The sequence below is a fragment of the Nomascus leucogenys genome, chromosome 11 (assembly GCF_006542625.1).
Source record: "Nomascus leucogenys isolate Asia chromosome 11, Asia_NLE_v1, whole genome shotgun sequence".
Taxonomy (NCBI): Eukaryota; Metazoa; Chordata; class Mammalia; order Primates; family Hylobatidae; genus Nomascus; species Nomascus leucogenys.
This window is the reverse complement of record NC_044391.1, coordinates 88,447,354-88,464,106: the sequence shown is the minus strand read 5'-3', so window position 1 is coordinate 88,464,106 and position 16,753 is coordinate 88,447,354. Positions and strand designations below refer to the sequence as shown.

The following is a 16,753-nucleotide window of genomic DNA, read 5'->3' as shown; positions in this document are numbered from 1 at the left end:
AAGCCAAATTCTGTTTTCAAAAACTGGTTTACATTATTTTTAAAATTTATTTTCTTTTTTATGAATTTCTGTTAGATTAATTAAAAGGTACATATATACTTTAATGATGATCTCCTATTAATTTTATATTATTCTTTAAAAATAAATTTTTGTTCAAAAAGCACCAAAGCTACAGCTTTCTAATATTTTTGTTAGCAACTTAAACTTTCATTGAATAAGATAATATATACCTGACAAACAGTATCTATTTTATTAATACAGTTTTCTGCTGGAAAAGTGAAATTAAAATTGCTGAAGGAGCAGATTCAAGGTAAATAATTTATCACCGTGTTATTAAATGCTAAAGACATCCCTTTTACATTTTAATTACAAATAAAGTTAAAGTTTTAGAATTGTCCGTGCAGTATAAAGATTCTAAACCCCCAAATCATGACACATTGATTTTCAACATAAATTTTATTCGGGTAGTTTGGGGGGCTTTTCTGTCAAAAAATGTAAACTTAGTACATGATTATAATAATAGTATTTTTCAAAAGTAAGGACTTTTATGGCACTGTTCCTTAAATTTTATTGATGTAATGTTTTAATAAGGAAGATAATTTAGCAGTGTAAATTATAAATTAAAATTTCACTCTAGAAAAATTTTAAAAATAGAAAAATTACTTTATATTTTAATAAATTATCTAATAATAGCAAAACCAAAAATATAATTTGAATTTATAATAATTCCCAAGGAAATAAGATGTTTTTCTGGAGAATAGTAAACACATTTAATGTTGCATGATTAATATAGTTTGGTAGAAAAAATTTAGAAATATATATTATATATTTATATACATATATTTATTATGAATATATATAATTATAAATGTTTAGAATTTGTTCTATGTGGGCTTCAGTTTGATACAGAGATGGGAAGTATGCATAGTTTCATTAATTTATCAATTGGACAATTTAACATATTTTTAAATGATTGGAGTAATATTATTTTTTATCTTGCAGAGTCAGTGAAACCAAAAGTTAATTATAAAATGGCAAATTCTTCACAATGTGAAAAACCCAAGATAAATGGGAAAGTTTGTGGACAGTGTGAGAACAAAGCTGCTCTACTGGTATGTGCATTATATAGTATATATACATATAGTGTATAGTAGGTATATTAAGCAGTTAGAATAGAACTTTCACATGGCCTCATACACCTCTCCCAACTTAACTTGCTTGGTAGCCATATACTTTTTCTTCATTACTGTTACTGTGGGTTGAGCATGCATGCTGCTGAGGACAGCCGACACCTGTACTTATTCTCTGAATCTCATCCTCTCATTCTCGTTTAAAGACATCACCTTAGACCTTGTTCCCGCTCCTTTGAATCATACCTATTAGCACACAAACATGTTGCAGTATATCCCATCCAAAACCAAAACCAAACCAAAACTGCAACAACAATTCTTTTTGACCTCCAAGTCTGCACCCCATTATTGTAAAACTCTACTGAAGAGTTGTCTATACTTGCTGTCATCATATTCTATCCACCTGTTGTCTATTTTTTAATATTGAGGCATAATTTACTATGAAATGGATGGACTTAAATGTACAGTCAGATGCCTTTTGATTAATGTGTCCACCTCTATCAAGACCTAGAAGATTACCTTTACCCTGGAAAGTTCTCATGTGCCTTTTCCAATCAGTCCCCAACACCAAGGCAACTACTGTCCTGATTTTTAACACTATAGATTTAGTGATATCTGTTCTTGAACTTTATGTAAATGGAATGATATAGTATAGATTTTTGGCTTCTTTTGCTCCACATGGTGATTCATCCATGTTAAATTTATTGGTAATGTGTTCATTTGTATTATGGAGTAGTATTCCATTGTACAGTTATAACACAATTTGTTTATCCATTCATACATTGAATGACATTTGGGTTGTTTCAATATTTTTGCTATTATGTTTAAGGCTGTTACGGACATTTGTGTATGTCTTTTTTTTCTTTTCTCACAGGTGTCATATATTCTCTCTTTTTTGTTTTTTTTTTTTTGAGATGGAGTCTCGCTCTGTTGCCCAGGCTGGAGTGCAGTGGTGCAATCTTGGCTCACTGCAACCTCCGCCTCCCGAGTTCAAGCAATTCTCCTGCCTCAACCTCCCAAGTAGCTGGGATTACAGGCACGCGTCACCAAGCCTGGCTAATTTTTTGTATTTTTAGTAGAAATGGGGTTTCACCATGTTAGCCAGGATGGTCTCGATCTCCTGACCTCATGATCCGCCTGCCTCTGCCTCCCAAAGTGCTGGGATTACAGGTGTGAGGCATTGCGCCTAAGCTATATATCCTTCTCTTAAAAGCTATAATGTGAAATGAAAAAATTACAGAAAATTATGACTTCTGACTGCTCTTTAACTTCTCATTGGTACCAATTTCATGAACATTTAAAAAATTATAGTGAAATACATATAGCATAAAATGTGTCAACTTAGCTATTTTAAGTATACAGTTTAGTAGCATTAAGTATATTATTAACATTGCTATGCTTCATTCACAGAACTGTTTTCATCTTGCAAAACTGAAACTCTGTATCCATTAAACAATCACTTCCCCATCCCCATTTCCCCCATCCACTAGTAAATAGTATTTTACTTTCTGTCTCCGAGAATTTGACTACTCTACCTCATATAAGTAAAATCATACACTATTTGCCTTTTAGTTACTGGCTTATTTCACTTAGCATAATATCCTCAAGGCTTATTCATATTGTGGAATGACAGGATTTCTTTATTTTTTAAGGCTGAATAATATGCCTTTGTATGTATGTGCCACATTTTGTTTAACTATTCATTCGTTGGTGGACACTTAGGTTGCTTCCCCCTTTTGGCTATTGTGAGTAATGCTGCTATGAACATGAGTGTACATATACCTCCTTAAGACCCTGCTTTCAGTTCTTTTGGGTGTATACCCAGAACTGGAATCACTGGATTCCCATTCTTTCTTGAATTCTCTCCATTCAGTCTTGGGTCTCCACTACTATCCAGGAACTGTTTCTGTCAAGGTCAACCAGTGACTTCCACATTCTCATGTACAGTGGTCAATTCTCAGTTCTTAATGTATTAGGAATATTTTATAGTACAGTATCCCTCTCCTTATCTATGACTTTCTTCAGTTCAGTTGGCTTCCTCTGGGACACTATGATTTCTTGAATCTGACATCCAATTTCCATTTCCTTTTCTCTTTACTTTCAGTTTTGCTTGGCACCATCATAGGTACAAGTATTTTACATTATTTAACTTGTCCAACAATTTTAAAATTACATTTTTAAACATCATTATTTGGAAGTTAAATATAAACTTGCCCATAATCATTTTATCAGTTATTAACATCACAGACATGGTAATGTATTTCCATCTAGTATTTTCTTCTTATACTTTTTTTTTCCTTTGGAGATGCTTGCAAGAAAAATTTTAAAGCCATACTTTGAGAACCACCAGTAAAGGAGTACCTTCCAGGGAAGTGTATAGGCATTTTGGAGGGCAAAGAGTATGCATATCACTTGAAACTAATTATGTCATGTAAATCCATACAGAAAGATAAAATAACTCATACAAATGAAGGAGTATTCACCCAGAGATAATGCTGTTTAGTTTTTACCAGGTCAAGAAGTTTGACCTGAGCCTACTGGTTGTTTTATAATTTATTCAGAAACTACACATACATCCATGCATCTAAAATATACACCTAAAACCTACATTAAAACTACTACATTTATTTTGATATGAGAATAATTAGCATTTTCAAATTAGTTTTCTTCAAAGAGTTAAGTCTTAACTGGGACAGTTAAGGGACTAGTTGAGGGACTAGTTAAGGGACTAGTTGAGAAGTCCCAGTTAAGGGACTAGTTGAGAAGCCTGGGACAGGCTTCTCAATTCTGATTATATAGGTATTTAATTAGAGAAATAAATATTAAAAACATGACATCTTTATGCAAACACTTTCTAAAAATCATACTATTGTATAAGATTGTATAATTTTTTAAAAAATATCTTTTTAGGTATGCCTTGAATGTGGAGAAGATTATTGTTCAGGATGCTTTGCTAAAATTCACCAGAAAGGGGCACTAAAGCTCCACAGAACAACTCTTTTGCAGGTATGGCTTTCTAAAACGATTTACTTGTAGTGTGTTTATAAAATGTTTCCACATAAAGACATTTAAAATGTGTTTAGTTATCTAGAACTCAGGATGAATTATGCTAATTTCTAAAATTCTATTATATGCAGGCAAGCCTGATGTATATCTTAAAATTATTTTATTGAATACTAACCTAGACTATTTTACTATTTAAACTGTTTTAATGTAGTCGCAGAAACAGCTTAGAGTCTTCAGATTATGTATTCTGACTGTGAACTTGACACTTAAAAATTAGACAATATTTTTATCTATTGTGGTTTCAAATGAACGCATAGGTTATTTTAAATATTATTTCTATAGTTTTTAGCTACAAATCTCTTATTTTTTCAAGTTTATTTAAAGATTAGTTCTTATTTATCTTTGCCCATTATTATTTAGGAAAGCTTATCTCTCATGTTTCTGTTTTTCCTTCTGTACATATAAGGACCTTTTGTTTATCCTTATATAATCATTGATTTTGGAAATGCCTAAACTCAAACCCTGTCAAGTGGCTTTAAGATTCTAATACTTAAGCTATAAATAGGGTTAGATATAGACATGGCATTACACTAGTTACAGTTAATGATGCGTTGCTTTGTCATAGATTTTATTCATTTTATAGTAATTTATTCAACAAATATTTATTGAGTACCTTCCAGAAGGCAGGGTGTGTGCTAGGCAGTGACCTTAGAGAGATGAATAATGGTAGGATCCTACTCCTAATTAGTTAAGGGTTTTAATATTATCTGTAGGCAAAGGAATGGAGATAATCAGACCTGTGTTTAGAAAGATTACTGGTAGATTTCAATCTTTATGTTTACCTCAACATACTGATAAATATTAGTAGCCATCAAGGGTGCTGATGACCCAAATAATGATAACCACAAAACATAAAATATACCTAACTAATATTCACCAAAGTCAGTGACTTTTGAGTGACCACTCAATGTTTAGAGCTTCTGGGCAGAAAGGATGGAGGGAAAACAAAACAAAAGCCAACCTGCTGCTTCTCTCTCTTATGGTATTACAATCAGATAGTCATAAGAAATGAAAATTAATTGACATAGAGGTGAGTCTAATTGTTAATATATGAATAATACAGAATTTAACAAAAGGCATTCTACTTTGTAGATAAATACTGTAATATAATTATCACAGATGAGTTCACATTAGGAATTTTTCATTCAATGATTTATTGAGCACATTTTCTGAGTTATCACTCAGTGACGTTAAGCCCTGTGCTAGCTGATATAGGAGATACAAAGAAGAATGAGACATGGCTCCATTCCTTCAGTATCTGAGCTTCAAGATTTGTCCAAATTTGATTTTCTTCTTCTTGCTCTCTCTCCCTCCCTGTCTTCTCCTCTCCCTCCCACATAATTTCAAAAGATAGACTTTGCTGTGATATGGCTTATTGTGATCCAGATGCAGATACGACACCAGTCAAATCATAATTACTGAAAGCAACATGACACGGTATGCTTTCTAAACATTGAGCATTATTTTGTTTTATGTTAATATTATTAAAGTGTATGTATCCTATATCTTAACAGAAGAAAGTGACCATTGTAGGTTGGAAATTTATAAAATTCCAAATGTAGATTGGATTAAATTAGTGAGAAAATATCTACCAAATGTAGACTTCATTTTATATGTGTGTGTGTGTGTGTGTGTGTGTATATATATATATATATATAGTATGTTTACTGTTTCTTTTGTACAACTTCCTTCAGGTTACATAGTTCTTTTGCGCAGAACATTTATGGCAATCTACAGACTCCCTCTACTCCCTTTCCATCTTTATTGAGCCATAATTGACAAGTAAAAAATGTGTACAATTAAGGTGCATAATTTGATGTTTTGACATATATGTATACACATTTTGAAATAATCTCCAAATTCAACATAATGAATGTTTCTATCACTTCACATTACAATTTCCTCTTTCTTTTTTCTTTCTTTTTTCTTTCTTTCTCTTTCTTTTTTCTTTCTCTTTCTCTTTCTCTTTCTTTTCCTCTTTCCTTCTTTCTCTTTCTCTCTCCCTCTTCTCTCTTTCTCTCTTCTTTTTCTCTTTCTCTTTCTCTCTCCTCTCCCTCCCTTTCTTTCCTCTTTCTTTCTTTCTTTCTTTCTTTCTTTCTTTCTTTCTTTCTTTCTTTCTTTCTTTCTTTCCTTCCTTCCTTCCTTCCTTCCTTCCTTCCTTCCTTCCTTCCTTCTCTTTCCTTCTTTTTCTCTCTTTCTCTCTTTCCTTCTTTCATGGTAAGAACATTTAAGATACTGCCAGCATCACATTCTTTGGTTTTGATTGCAGAGGAGGGAAGATTGGTAAGCCACAAATAGTAAAATGGTATATAAGTTTCTAATCTCATTGTAGAATATACATTTATCTCTAAAAGTTAGCATACATGGATTCCGTAATATGTATACAAATCAAAGAGCTTGGCAAGGAACCATGAATCTTTTAAAAGTTCCTTCAAATATTGGGATTCTTTTATGTATATAAATTTAAAGTTAAATGCAATAAAGAACTATGTCTCTTCCTTGTTCATGTTACTCCTTTATGTTTCCACACTGTCTGTGGAGACCAAAGTTGCTACTTGGTGCTGTTGTCGGGGAGAGTCCTAGGATGTGTATTGTCTACTAGGGAAGTGGAATTGTGAGGTTGGCACCTAGCAAAGAGCATACACAGACCTCCTGTGCTGGGAGCTAAACCTATAATGAATTTATTCTCTTTTTTCATAACATTATTTCACCTAATGGAATTGCTAAGGAATAAAGTACTTTGAAGGAGACAGCTTTTTTGTTCAGCTAATTCTTAAAGTGAATTTGTCCATTTATTCATGAAACAAAAATTTTAAATTAAAAGTTTTTTAAAAAAATTTAGATTCTGCACGTATGTGGTTTCATGTAGTATTTTTCTTTCTGTGTCTGGCTTATTTCATTAACCGTAATGTTCTCCAGTTTTATCTATGTTGTCATAGTTAAACATATCTTCTTTTTAAAGGCTGAATAATATTGCATTTTTTGTATATAGGTGCTTTTAGTACTAAAAAAAACAACTGTGTGAGGTGATGGATATGTTAATACGCTCGATGGTAGTTATCATTTTACATGTATATGTATGTCATGTGCATGTACATGCATACCAAAACATCATGTACATTTTTTTATACTTTAAATATATACAATAATAAATAAATTAGATAGATTTTTTTTTGAAAGAAACTATTTCAAATTGTACTACATACTCCCTCCTATAAATAGAGCACAGTGAACAGTTTCACTATGTGTGAGTGACTCATGCACATTATAATAACCACCTTTATTATAAGAAATAGAATAAGAAAGAGGCCTCAAATAGCTGATATAGTGTTTGTGATTATTATTCCCCCTCAGAAATTCACTGTTCTGATTAGTACTTAATTTTTCTCCTTTATTCTGGTCTTGCTCATTCTCTGTCATCATTTCTTGACTTTAATCAATTGTCTTGTAGCTATCTGCTATTTTCTTTCTATCTCTAGTCTCTGTTTAACCTTTCACTTCTTTTTTCAGTCAATGTGTTTTTTTCTCTTATTGTTTTTATCATTTTCCTATGCATTAAGTTTTTGTTGTTGTTGTTGTTGTTGTTGTGCTTTGGCTTTGATGGCCATTTGATCAGATATCTCTTTTTGCTTAGCTCTCATTAGCCAATTATGTAGTGGTTTTAGTTTTTTATTGTTTTGTTAACCATTAAAGTCATGAGGCTTTGTTGACTGCTGAATCCATTCCTAATTTGAGAAGTTAGGGAAGACATCCGATAGATAAATATTAAGCATTGCTATATAAAAAGCAAGTATTCTAGGCTAACGGCAATTATACTTTATATTCTTTAACCTATGCTGTCATTTGTGCTTAATATAAAGTGTAGCCAACTTTGATAGTTGTAAACTATTTCAGCCTTTATCCAATAGCCCAGCAGGTCCTGTGAGTTTAGTCAGTAGGGATCATTTTGTATGAGCTTACCTTGTTTTACTTAAGATCACTGGAAAATTGAAGGCAAATATTTACATGTTGACTAGTACTGTAATTTCAAAGGACCTTTCCTTTGATTTATGATTGATTTGTACTTGGCAGTGATTCAAAACACTTCAAGTTTCTTTGCCTTTTCCAACCTCTGTTAAATATTTAATTAACTGGAAAATGAAGCATAAATGCATGAGAGGCAATTACTAAGAATTAAAATTTTACTTCTACATGTAGAAAGATTTTCAACACTAAGGGTTGAAACAAAAGTTATTTTCAGATGAGAAATGAGGTCTTAATACATCAGGCATTCCTGTTTCCTTTTAACAACGTAAGATCAGACAGAAGAGACAATGTTAATCAGAGAGAATAGAAGATGAGGGAAAACAAACAAAAGGCATTCTATTTGTGAAGTATGACATGCACAAGGGGGGTTAGATTAAGTAAATCATTAATAGATTATGGTAAATATGTTTTCTTAATTGGAATGGAAATTTTCTTAACTGAAAAGGAGAAACCTTGGGAAGGTGGGTGGTATTAATGAAATAAAAGATAATTGAGGTAGAATTTCCATGCAGTTTTGGTTACTGTAGCCTTGTAGTGTAGCTTGAAGTCAGGTAGCATGACGCCTCCAGCTTTGTTCTTTTTGCTTAGGATTGTCTTGGCTATATGGGCTCTTTCTTGGTTCCATATGAAATTTAAAGAAGTTTTTTCTAGTTTTGTGAAGAAAGTCAATGGTAGCTTGATGGGAGACCACAGAAGGGGCAGAGTTGAGAACACACAGTTCCTTCTCTCAGAGTTACCAATAAGATTGAAATATGTGGATGACAAGTAAATATTCTCTCAAAAAGGAATTATCATAAAGTCACATGATTTTAGAGTCTAGGTATGTAAATATTTTGAAAAAATGTATGAATTTTCTATTTGTAAGTATTAGTTAATGTTATACTTAAGAAAAATAAAATATTTTAAATATATGTGAACAATTGAATATTGTCATATTTTTAACCTATTTCTTAAATATGAATAATGCATATTCCTTATACTACAAGTGCATGTTCATTGCCCTTCAATGACTGTTATCACCTGGCATTTCTTCCATCAAAAGATTTTAAAAACTATGTTGCTATCGACTATCATATCTTCTGATAAATTTTAGGACCTTGTGAGAAGGACTCTTTTTTGTTCATCACTGTATCCTCAGTGCTTAACATTGTACCTGTCCTGTATAAATCAATTTTTTAATGAATAGAAATGTGAATGAGTCCTTAGTGGTTTGATTAAGTTCCTGGATAACTTAAAACTGTATTTCAGGGCAAAATTTATTTTTCTCTGAATTTTGAAAGCAAGGGAATTTTTAAACCAAGGACTGGATAATTCAAAGGATTTATGGTATGTTAAGTTGTTATATTACTGAAGGGTTAACAAAAGTTTTTCCTCCTAAATGTGAGAATTTGACCTTTAATTAACTTTCTTGCCCTTTCCCTGGGAAACAGATAAAGGTAGTCATGTCAACTACGTTCCTAGGCAACATACTTATGGTAAGTATAACCTCTACTTGGCAAATTACATCTAAACAAGGGGAACTATATATACTTGAAGGAAGATATAGCTCCCTGAGTGCAATGGGCTTTGTAACTGAAACATCCACTGTGGAACTAGCTCTGGAGCTATGAGGTGAGGATTGGCTCTGGTGGAAAGTAAGGTTTCTAAATCAGGTGTATTCCTTATCTACCCGAGCTGTACTTCTGCTTGAACTCTTGCAAGACTACCACCAAAAAGGAAAAGCTGATGCTGTCCTGCTGGCAAACTATTATTCCTGTCCTCATCCTTCTGAATAGACTGATGCCAAGAGTGATTTGATGGCAGTCTTGAGATTTTGAAGGTTTAGTTAACACAGGCAGACTCTGTGGTGAGCATGGCATTTAAGTCCTTGATGAGTCAGAATTTCAAACATAGAATGGTGGGATAGCCAAAAGACAAATGAAAAACACTTGTCCAGGAATCATTGACAAAAAGTTTTTAAGAACAGCTTTATTGTGATATAATTCATATACCACACAATTCATTCATTTGAAGTGCACAATTCAATGAATTTTAGTATATTTACAGCTAAGTGCAACTATCAGCATAATTGATTTTAGAACATTTTTGTCACCTCAAAAAGAAACCCCATACCCTTTTGCTCCATCCTCCTCCTGTCTCCCTATATTCTGGAGACCAATACTACTTTCTCTCTCTCTAGATTAGCCTATTCTGGACATTTCATATAAATGGAATCATGTCATATGTGGCCTTTTATGACTGGCTTCTTTTACTTGCATAATGTTTTCAATGTTCATCCATGTTGTGCCATCTATCAGCATTTCATTTATTTTTATGGTTGAATAACATTTCATTGTTTGATATAGAACATTTGTTTATTCATTCATCATTTGATGGATATTTGGGTTGTTTCCACCTTTTGGCTATTATAAATAATGCTTCCATGAACATTTGTGTACAAGTTTTTGTGCGGACATATGTTTTTATTTCTCTTGGCTAGATATCTAGTGGTGGAATTGCTGGATCATATGGTAACTCCATTTTTAATTGTTTGAGGAACTGCCAGACTGTTTTTCAACGTGGCTGCAGTATATTGCATTCCAATCAGCCATGTACGAGAGTTCTGATTTCTCTACCTCCTAGCAACTACTTGTTACTATCTGACTTTTTGGTCTAGCATCCTAGTAATATGAAGCAGTAGCACATCTTGGTTTGGTTTGCATTTTGATGACTGATGATGTCAGACATCTTTTCATGTACTTGGTAGCCATTTGTGTTATCTTCCTGGGATACATTTTGACAAGAATTTTTAGAAGACCTAGATGTGGGACAGTTCAGTAGCCTGCACTTTAGTGAAGTTATATCTGTGGTAATTACTTTCAGATGCCAGTTCTAAGAAAAAGCTAGGGAAGGGGAAATAAAGACAATTGAAAGGGGTAGGGAGAACGGAAAGTAGAGTTAATGAAGAGTTGGGAGAATGTAAGTGGCTTAGTGAGTATATTACAGCAGCAAATGACAGAGCAACTGACATGGTAGAGAGGGTAGCGGAAGTACAGGGGCTTAACCCAGAGATGGCATGAATCAACCTTAAAGGGAGAGGTGGGTGTTTCTGTGATGTTTATGCTGAGGAAATTTTGAAAGATCATATTTATATATGCAAGCTCAGAAGCTTGCAGGGCTATTGTGAAAATCACATTAAATGCCAACAATTATAAAAGTATTCTGCTCATAGAAGGTGCTCCATACATTAGGTTTTATCAGTCAGGATACAGTATTAATAGAAATTCAACCCCATTCCTATACTATCTACATTTAAAGCCCAGAAAACAATGTAATATTAATGATGAGTCCAAAGGATTAACAAAAAGATTAATTTTGTGTTGAGGGCTGTTTTCTTTTTTATTACAGCTCTATTGAGGTATTATTGATAGACAGAAACTGCACATTTTTAATGTACACAATTTGATGGATTTGGACATGTACATATACCCATTATATAATCACCAGAATAATGGTAATACACCCATCCGTCACCTCCAAAAGTTTCCTGTGTACCTTGTTGTTGCTGGTTTTTTGTGATTATAACACTTACCATGGACCAGGAAGATATTATGATAATTGAAATAAGTAAGTCACAGAAGGACAAATACTACATAACTCTGCTTATATGAGATATTTTAAAAAGTCAGATTTATAGAAGCAGAAATTAGAATAGTGGTAGTTAGTGAATAGGGGAAATAGATATTGTTCAATGGGTACAAAGTTACAGTTAGCAATATAAATGAGTTCTAGGTACCTGTTGTACAACATAGTACCTATAGTTAATAATACAGATGGATGCATGTGGGGTGTTTTTAAAAGCATTATAGTTATACATATTTTGGAAGGGTTTTGTATTTAAAAAACCCATGCAGTAAAAGTTTTAGAGCTCAATTTATCAGAGTATATATAAAAATGCAGTCTTCCAATTTATTCACACATAGAGGATAATATAATCTCAGTTTTGGAGGGGACCATAAAGATCATTAGTCTAACCCACTCTCTGAACCTTTAGTCAATCATGTTGATGCAGAATATTTGAGGGACTTTCGTAATTTGTAGGTGCTACCTATGTTATCTCATGATTTCTTTCATGGAACCTGACAAATTTTTACAGTAGTTTTTTTGCTATCTGTTATGTTCATTGGTCTTTATGGGATACCAATTATCTAATTGTCATATAATAGCAATACTATATTTAAAAACCAAATATAACAAATTATTGATTGCTACTTGTAAGTTTATTCTTCTATACCTAAAGATGTTATTTATTTCATTGCATATGAAATTTCTTCCTTATGTAGCTCAAATAAGCTCATGAATTTTTTCATGGAATCTGACAAATTTTACAGTAGTTTTGCTTGCTATAATATACGTTGTGTTCATTGGTCTTTATGGAATACCAATTATCTAATTGTGATATCACAGCAATACTATATTTAAAAACCAAATATGACAAATTATTTGTTGCCATTTGTTAGTAAGTTTATTCTGTTATGCCTAAAAATGTTGTTCATTTCATTGCATATACAATTTCTTCCTTGTGTAGCTCAAATATGAATAATTGCTGAAAGCAGTTAACTCATCTGGATGCAATGTACTTGTAATATTATTTGAAAACAATTGCAAGTACTTGCTAAGATAATTAATATAGTGCATAATTATATGGCATCAAAACTGCAAATGGAAAGCAAAATTACAGGTGTGAGTTTCTTATGTTATTTTCTTTTTGCTATTCTGCCTCACTTTCGAGATTGCTTTCTAAGTAGAATTTTGTAATGTAATGAAAATTGAAAGGCACAGTTTTTTAACCAAAATCCAATGTTGTTATGTTTCCTGAGACCAGGGGCTTTAAACATTTTGACAATATGTTACTTTTTCAGCTATTACATTTATATGTTGTCTTATTTTAAAATATTTTAACTGGATTAGATATGTTTTGTTTCATTATTTTCATGTTATTTTATAAAGTGCTAAATACTGAGTCCAGATTGAGTCCAGATTTCATGTTATTTTGTAAAGTACTATATATTGAGTCCAGTTTTATTTAATCTGTCTATTAAATAATAAGGTGCATTCATAAGCAGGAGCATGTGTCCAGGTCCTTGCTTTTTTTTGCCGCTCTGTGGGTCAAGGAGGAATAATAATACATAAATCTTTAATTAATAAAACCAGATAGAAATCAGACCTTTAGAGGAAACATTAATCTAAGAGTTTTTTAAGTGCTACTTGAAGTAATACTTATATGATGTTGGAATAAGCAATAAATTTCAGCCACATGAATTTCACATTTGCAGGATTTGATTTCTATCTAGCTTGCAGTAAGTAGTTTTTTATACCCTTGATATTTCTGTACCACTACTCATGCAAATACCATATCTGTTTTTAGAAATATGATGAGCAGAGCGGGATTTAAGAACATGATTCTGCTGTTAGTTCTTCCGTTGCAATTTTATTTCATCTAGTAAATATTTATTTTCCTCTTGTTTCTCTACGTATTTAGATGGGGGCTTTTCCTGAAATTCTGTTTTTCTTTTCCAGTTGTCTTCTATATAGAAATTTCTTCCCTTTGCTTCTCTACCTTTTCCAGTTGGCCCAAAGTTTACTCCCCTGCACCCCCCAACCCTTTCTTTTGGTTCTAACAGTAGTCTTTGATCTAATCATTTATGGATAGCTTCCTTCAATTTTCAGAGAGAATTCAGACTTGACTATGATAAAGCCTATTTTTAGGGAATAAATTTGGTCTAAGAGTATAAAGATGGGCCCATAAGAAAAGCAAAATAATAGTTTGCTTTAAGAATAGAAAACGTATTTTAATAATGTAAAAAAATTGAGACGTAATGCTCATCTTTTTCATTCTTGTTTAATGGATTAAGATGTTCAAGATTATGTATTTTTATAAGAAAATTACTTTTATTTTGCAAAGATATTTTTACTAAGTGGAAATTTGATGGATTTATTGCATCCTGCCATAGGTCCATGATACTCTGAGGAATTTATTTGCTTGGTGTAGCTAGTACCTGCTTGGTGTAGTTAGGTCCATGATAATATGAGTAATTTATCTACTTGGTGTAGTAATTTCCTTATAGCTCCAAACTTAGAGAGATTTAATCTAATTTGTTATTATTTATTTTAGATAATAGGATCCTCATACTCATAGTGCAATGTATTCCATGTAATGTGTAAATAGAAATATCCTGGCAAAATAATCTGTGCAGGTTTCTTTGGATAAATAAACCTTAGCAAATGTTTTGATGACTTCTAATAAAAGAATTTGTTTTACTATAAAGCATAATTCTTCAGTATACATGTGTTGCTGCCACAACACAATATATGATTCCTGATGGATGAAGCCAGAAGCTATCATTCTCAGTAAACTAACACAGGAATAGAAAACCAATCAACTCTCACTCATAAGTGGGAGTTGAACTATGACAACACATGGACACAGGGAGGGAAACAACACACACCGGAGCCTTTCAATGCGTGAGAGGCAAGGGGAGGGAGAACATTAGGACACATACCTAATGCATGCAGGGCTTAAAACCTAGATGATGGGTTGAGAGGTGCAGCAAACCACCGTGGCACACATACACCTATGTAACAAACCTGCACATTCTGCACATGTATCCTGGAACTTAAAATAAAAACAAAACAAAACAAAACAAAACAACCATTTCTCATCTGGAAAATCGCCCACCTGATTAACAGGGCTTGAGGGAAGATTAGGGCTAGGAGAAGGCCACTCAAATCTTATGGTGCTTTGTAACCAAAACCCGAACAAAAACAGTTAACAAATCTAGTTAAAACACTAATGCATACTTCCTGAGGACTTGTTCTTCCTTCTTGGTGATGTAGTTCCCAGTAGTAATTCACTTCTAAGAGAGATTATTTTTACCAAAATGAAAAATCTAAGTCAAGATATAGCCTCCTTTATTTATCTGTTGCTTTAAAGTCAAAGGAGGTGTCTTTACAGCTTCTTTGTGCTCAGAGTTTTTCTAGATGGCTTAACTTAGTGAAATGCAGGGTTGTTGAAGTCCCTAAAACAGTCAGAACTTAAGCTAAGGGGAGGCATTTTTATATATTTTTCAGGTTTTTTTCTTATGGTTTTCATATGTTGTTAAGATTTTGGCTTTAGTTGTAAGAAAGCTTGCCCCTGATTGCTTCAAAACAATAACATGTTGGGAAAAAAAAAAAACCTTAAGAATCAATAACACTCTGGAGTTAATACAGACATCATTGTCCTATTTACCAACTGCATATGAGGTAATTCACATCAAAGAAATCAGAACAAATTGTACTTTGGAAAATATTCTTGATATGAGAAGGAAGTGTTTTCTCAAAAGCCAGTCCAAAAAAAGATTTATATAATATATATAACAATTTTTAAATTCCCATTAGTCCATAACTTGATCATCCTGAAATGATTTTGTAAATAAAGCCTTCCAAGTTCCAATCATATTGAACAATCACTGCAACCAATAAGTTTATGTTACTTGAGTTCTGCTATAACACAATTTTTTCTCTCTGTGTGTATATGTGTGTATCTCTCTCTCTACCTCTATATCACTTTGTCTAACAAACTCAAATGAAATAACAGAACTCTTCTGCAGAGTTTTAGAGTTTTCAGTTTTTAACTCAAGGCTGTGGTTACAATGAATCTCTTCTAAAATTTTGTGACTGAAAAATCAATGCAAGTTAACACTAGGAAAGGAGATATTCTCATTCTTTCCCCCCTCAAACTTGCAAAGTAATATATGTCTAAACTATGTGTGAACTTTTTTTTTGATCTGGAACTTCTGGATCACTTAAGGAGATATGGCTATGTCAACATGATTATTAATATTTATTGCTGGATAGCCAGAGTTTTGGATGATGATGGTAGTTAGGGTTTTGAAGCACTGACTATACCATAAAGTATATCATTTTTCTAACTAAACTAAAACTTTTATTCTTGGACTTTAACTTCTACAAGGTGCCATCCATTCCAAAATGCTATAAAATATCAAACCTCTTTACTTTGATTAATGATACATTGTCAGAGTGATGAATTCTTCTAGACTGTAATTTGAAAGATAATATCATTCTAGGCAGAAAAAATGTTTAGGTGAGAATTTAGAACAGTTACCAGATGAAATCCTACCATCATACAGTGTAGTGAAGGATGTGGGGGAATCTGGAAATGCTGGCAGTAAATCACATCTTTTGGCTCTAGTTTAATTTCTATCCTAGAGTGAGATATATGATTTACTATGTGCCTTGAAGGCTGTTTTGGTTTGATTTTAAAACATTTTTAGCATATAGAGCAGTTGCACAGGTAATTTTATACATTTTCAATCTCCTCCTGCTCCTATTGTTACCTATTAGTACTTCACATTTAAATTTTTATACTTAGAAAATGGAAGGAAAACTATCTTTAGGTTGAGTTTTAACATTTGAAAATATTTTATTAATATATGGTACAGTGTTATGATACTTAATATGTATAGTTATCTATTTTAAATATTTTCTAA

General features: G+C 32.5%; 1 protein-coding gene across 2 annotated transcripts in view; it reads left to right on the top strand.

Moving 5' to 3' along the window:
- ZBBX (zinc finger B-box domain containing) overlaps nucleotides 1–16,753 on the top strand; it is a 134,275-nt gene that overhangs the window by 19,550 nt on the left and 97,972 nt on the right. For both annotated transcript variants that reach the window (XM_003256401.4, XM_003256402.3), the window contains exons 7-9: nucleotides 262–310; nucleotides 1,003–1,112; nucleotides 4,041–4,136. In XM_003256401.4, the coding sequence (XP_003256449.2) occupies nucleotides 262–310; nucleotides 1,003–1,112; nucleotides 4,041–4,136 (255 nt within the window). The remainder of the gene's footprint in view (nucleotides 1–261; nucleotides 311–1,002; nucleotides 1,113–4,040; nucleotides 4,137–16,753) is intronic.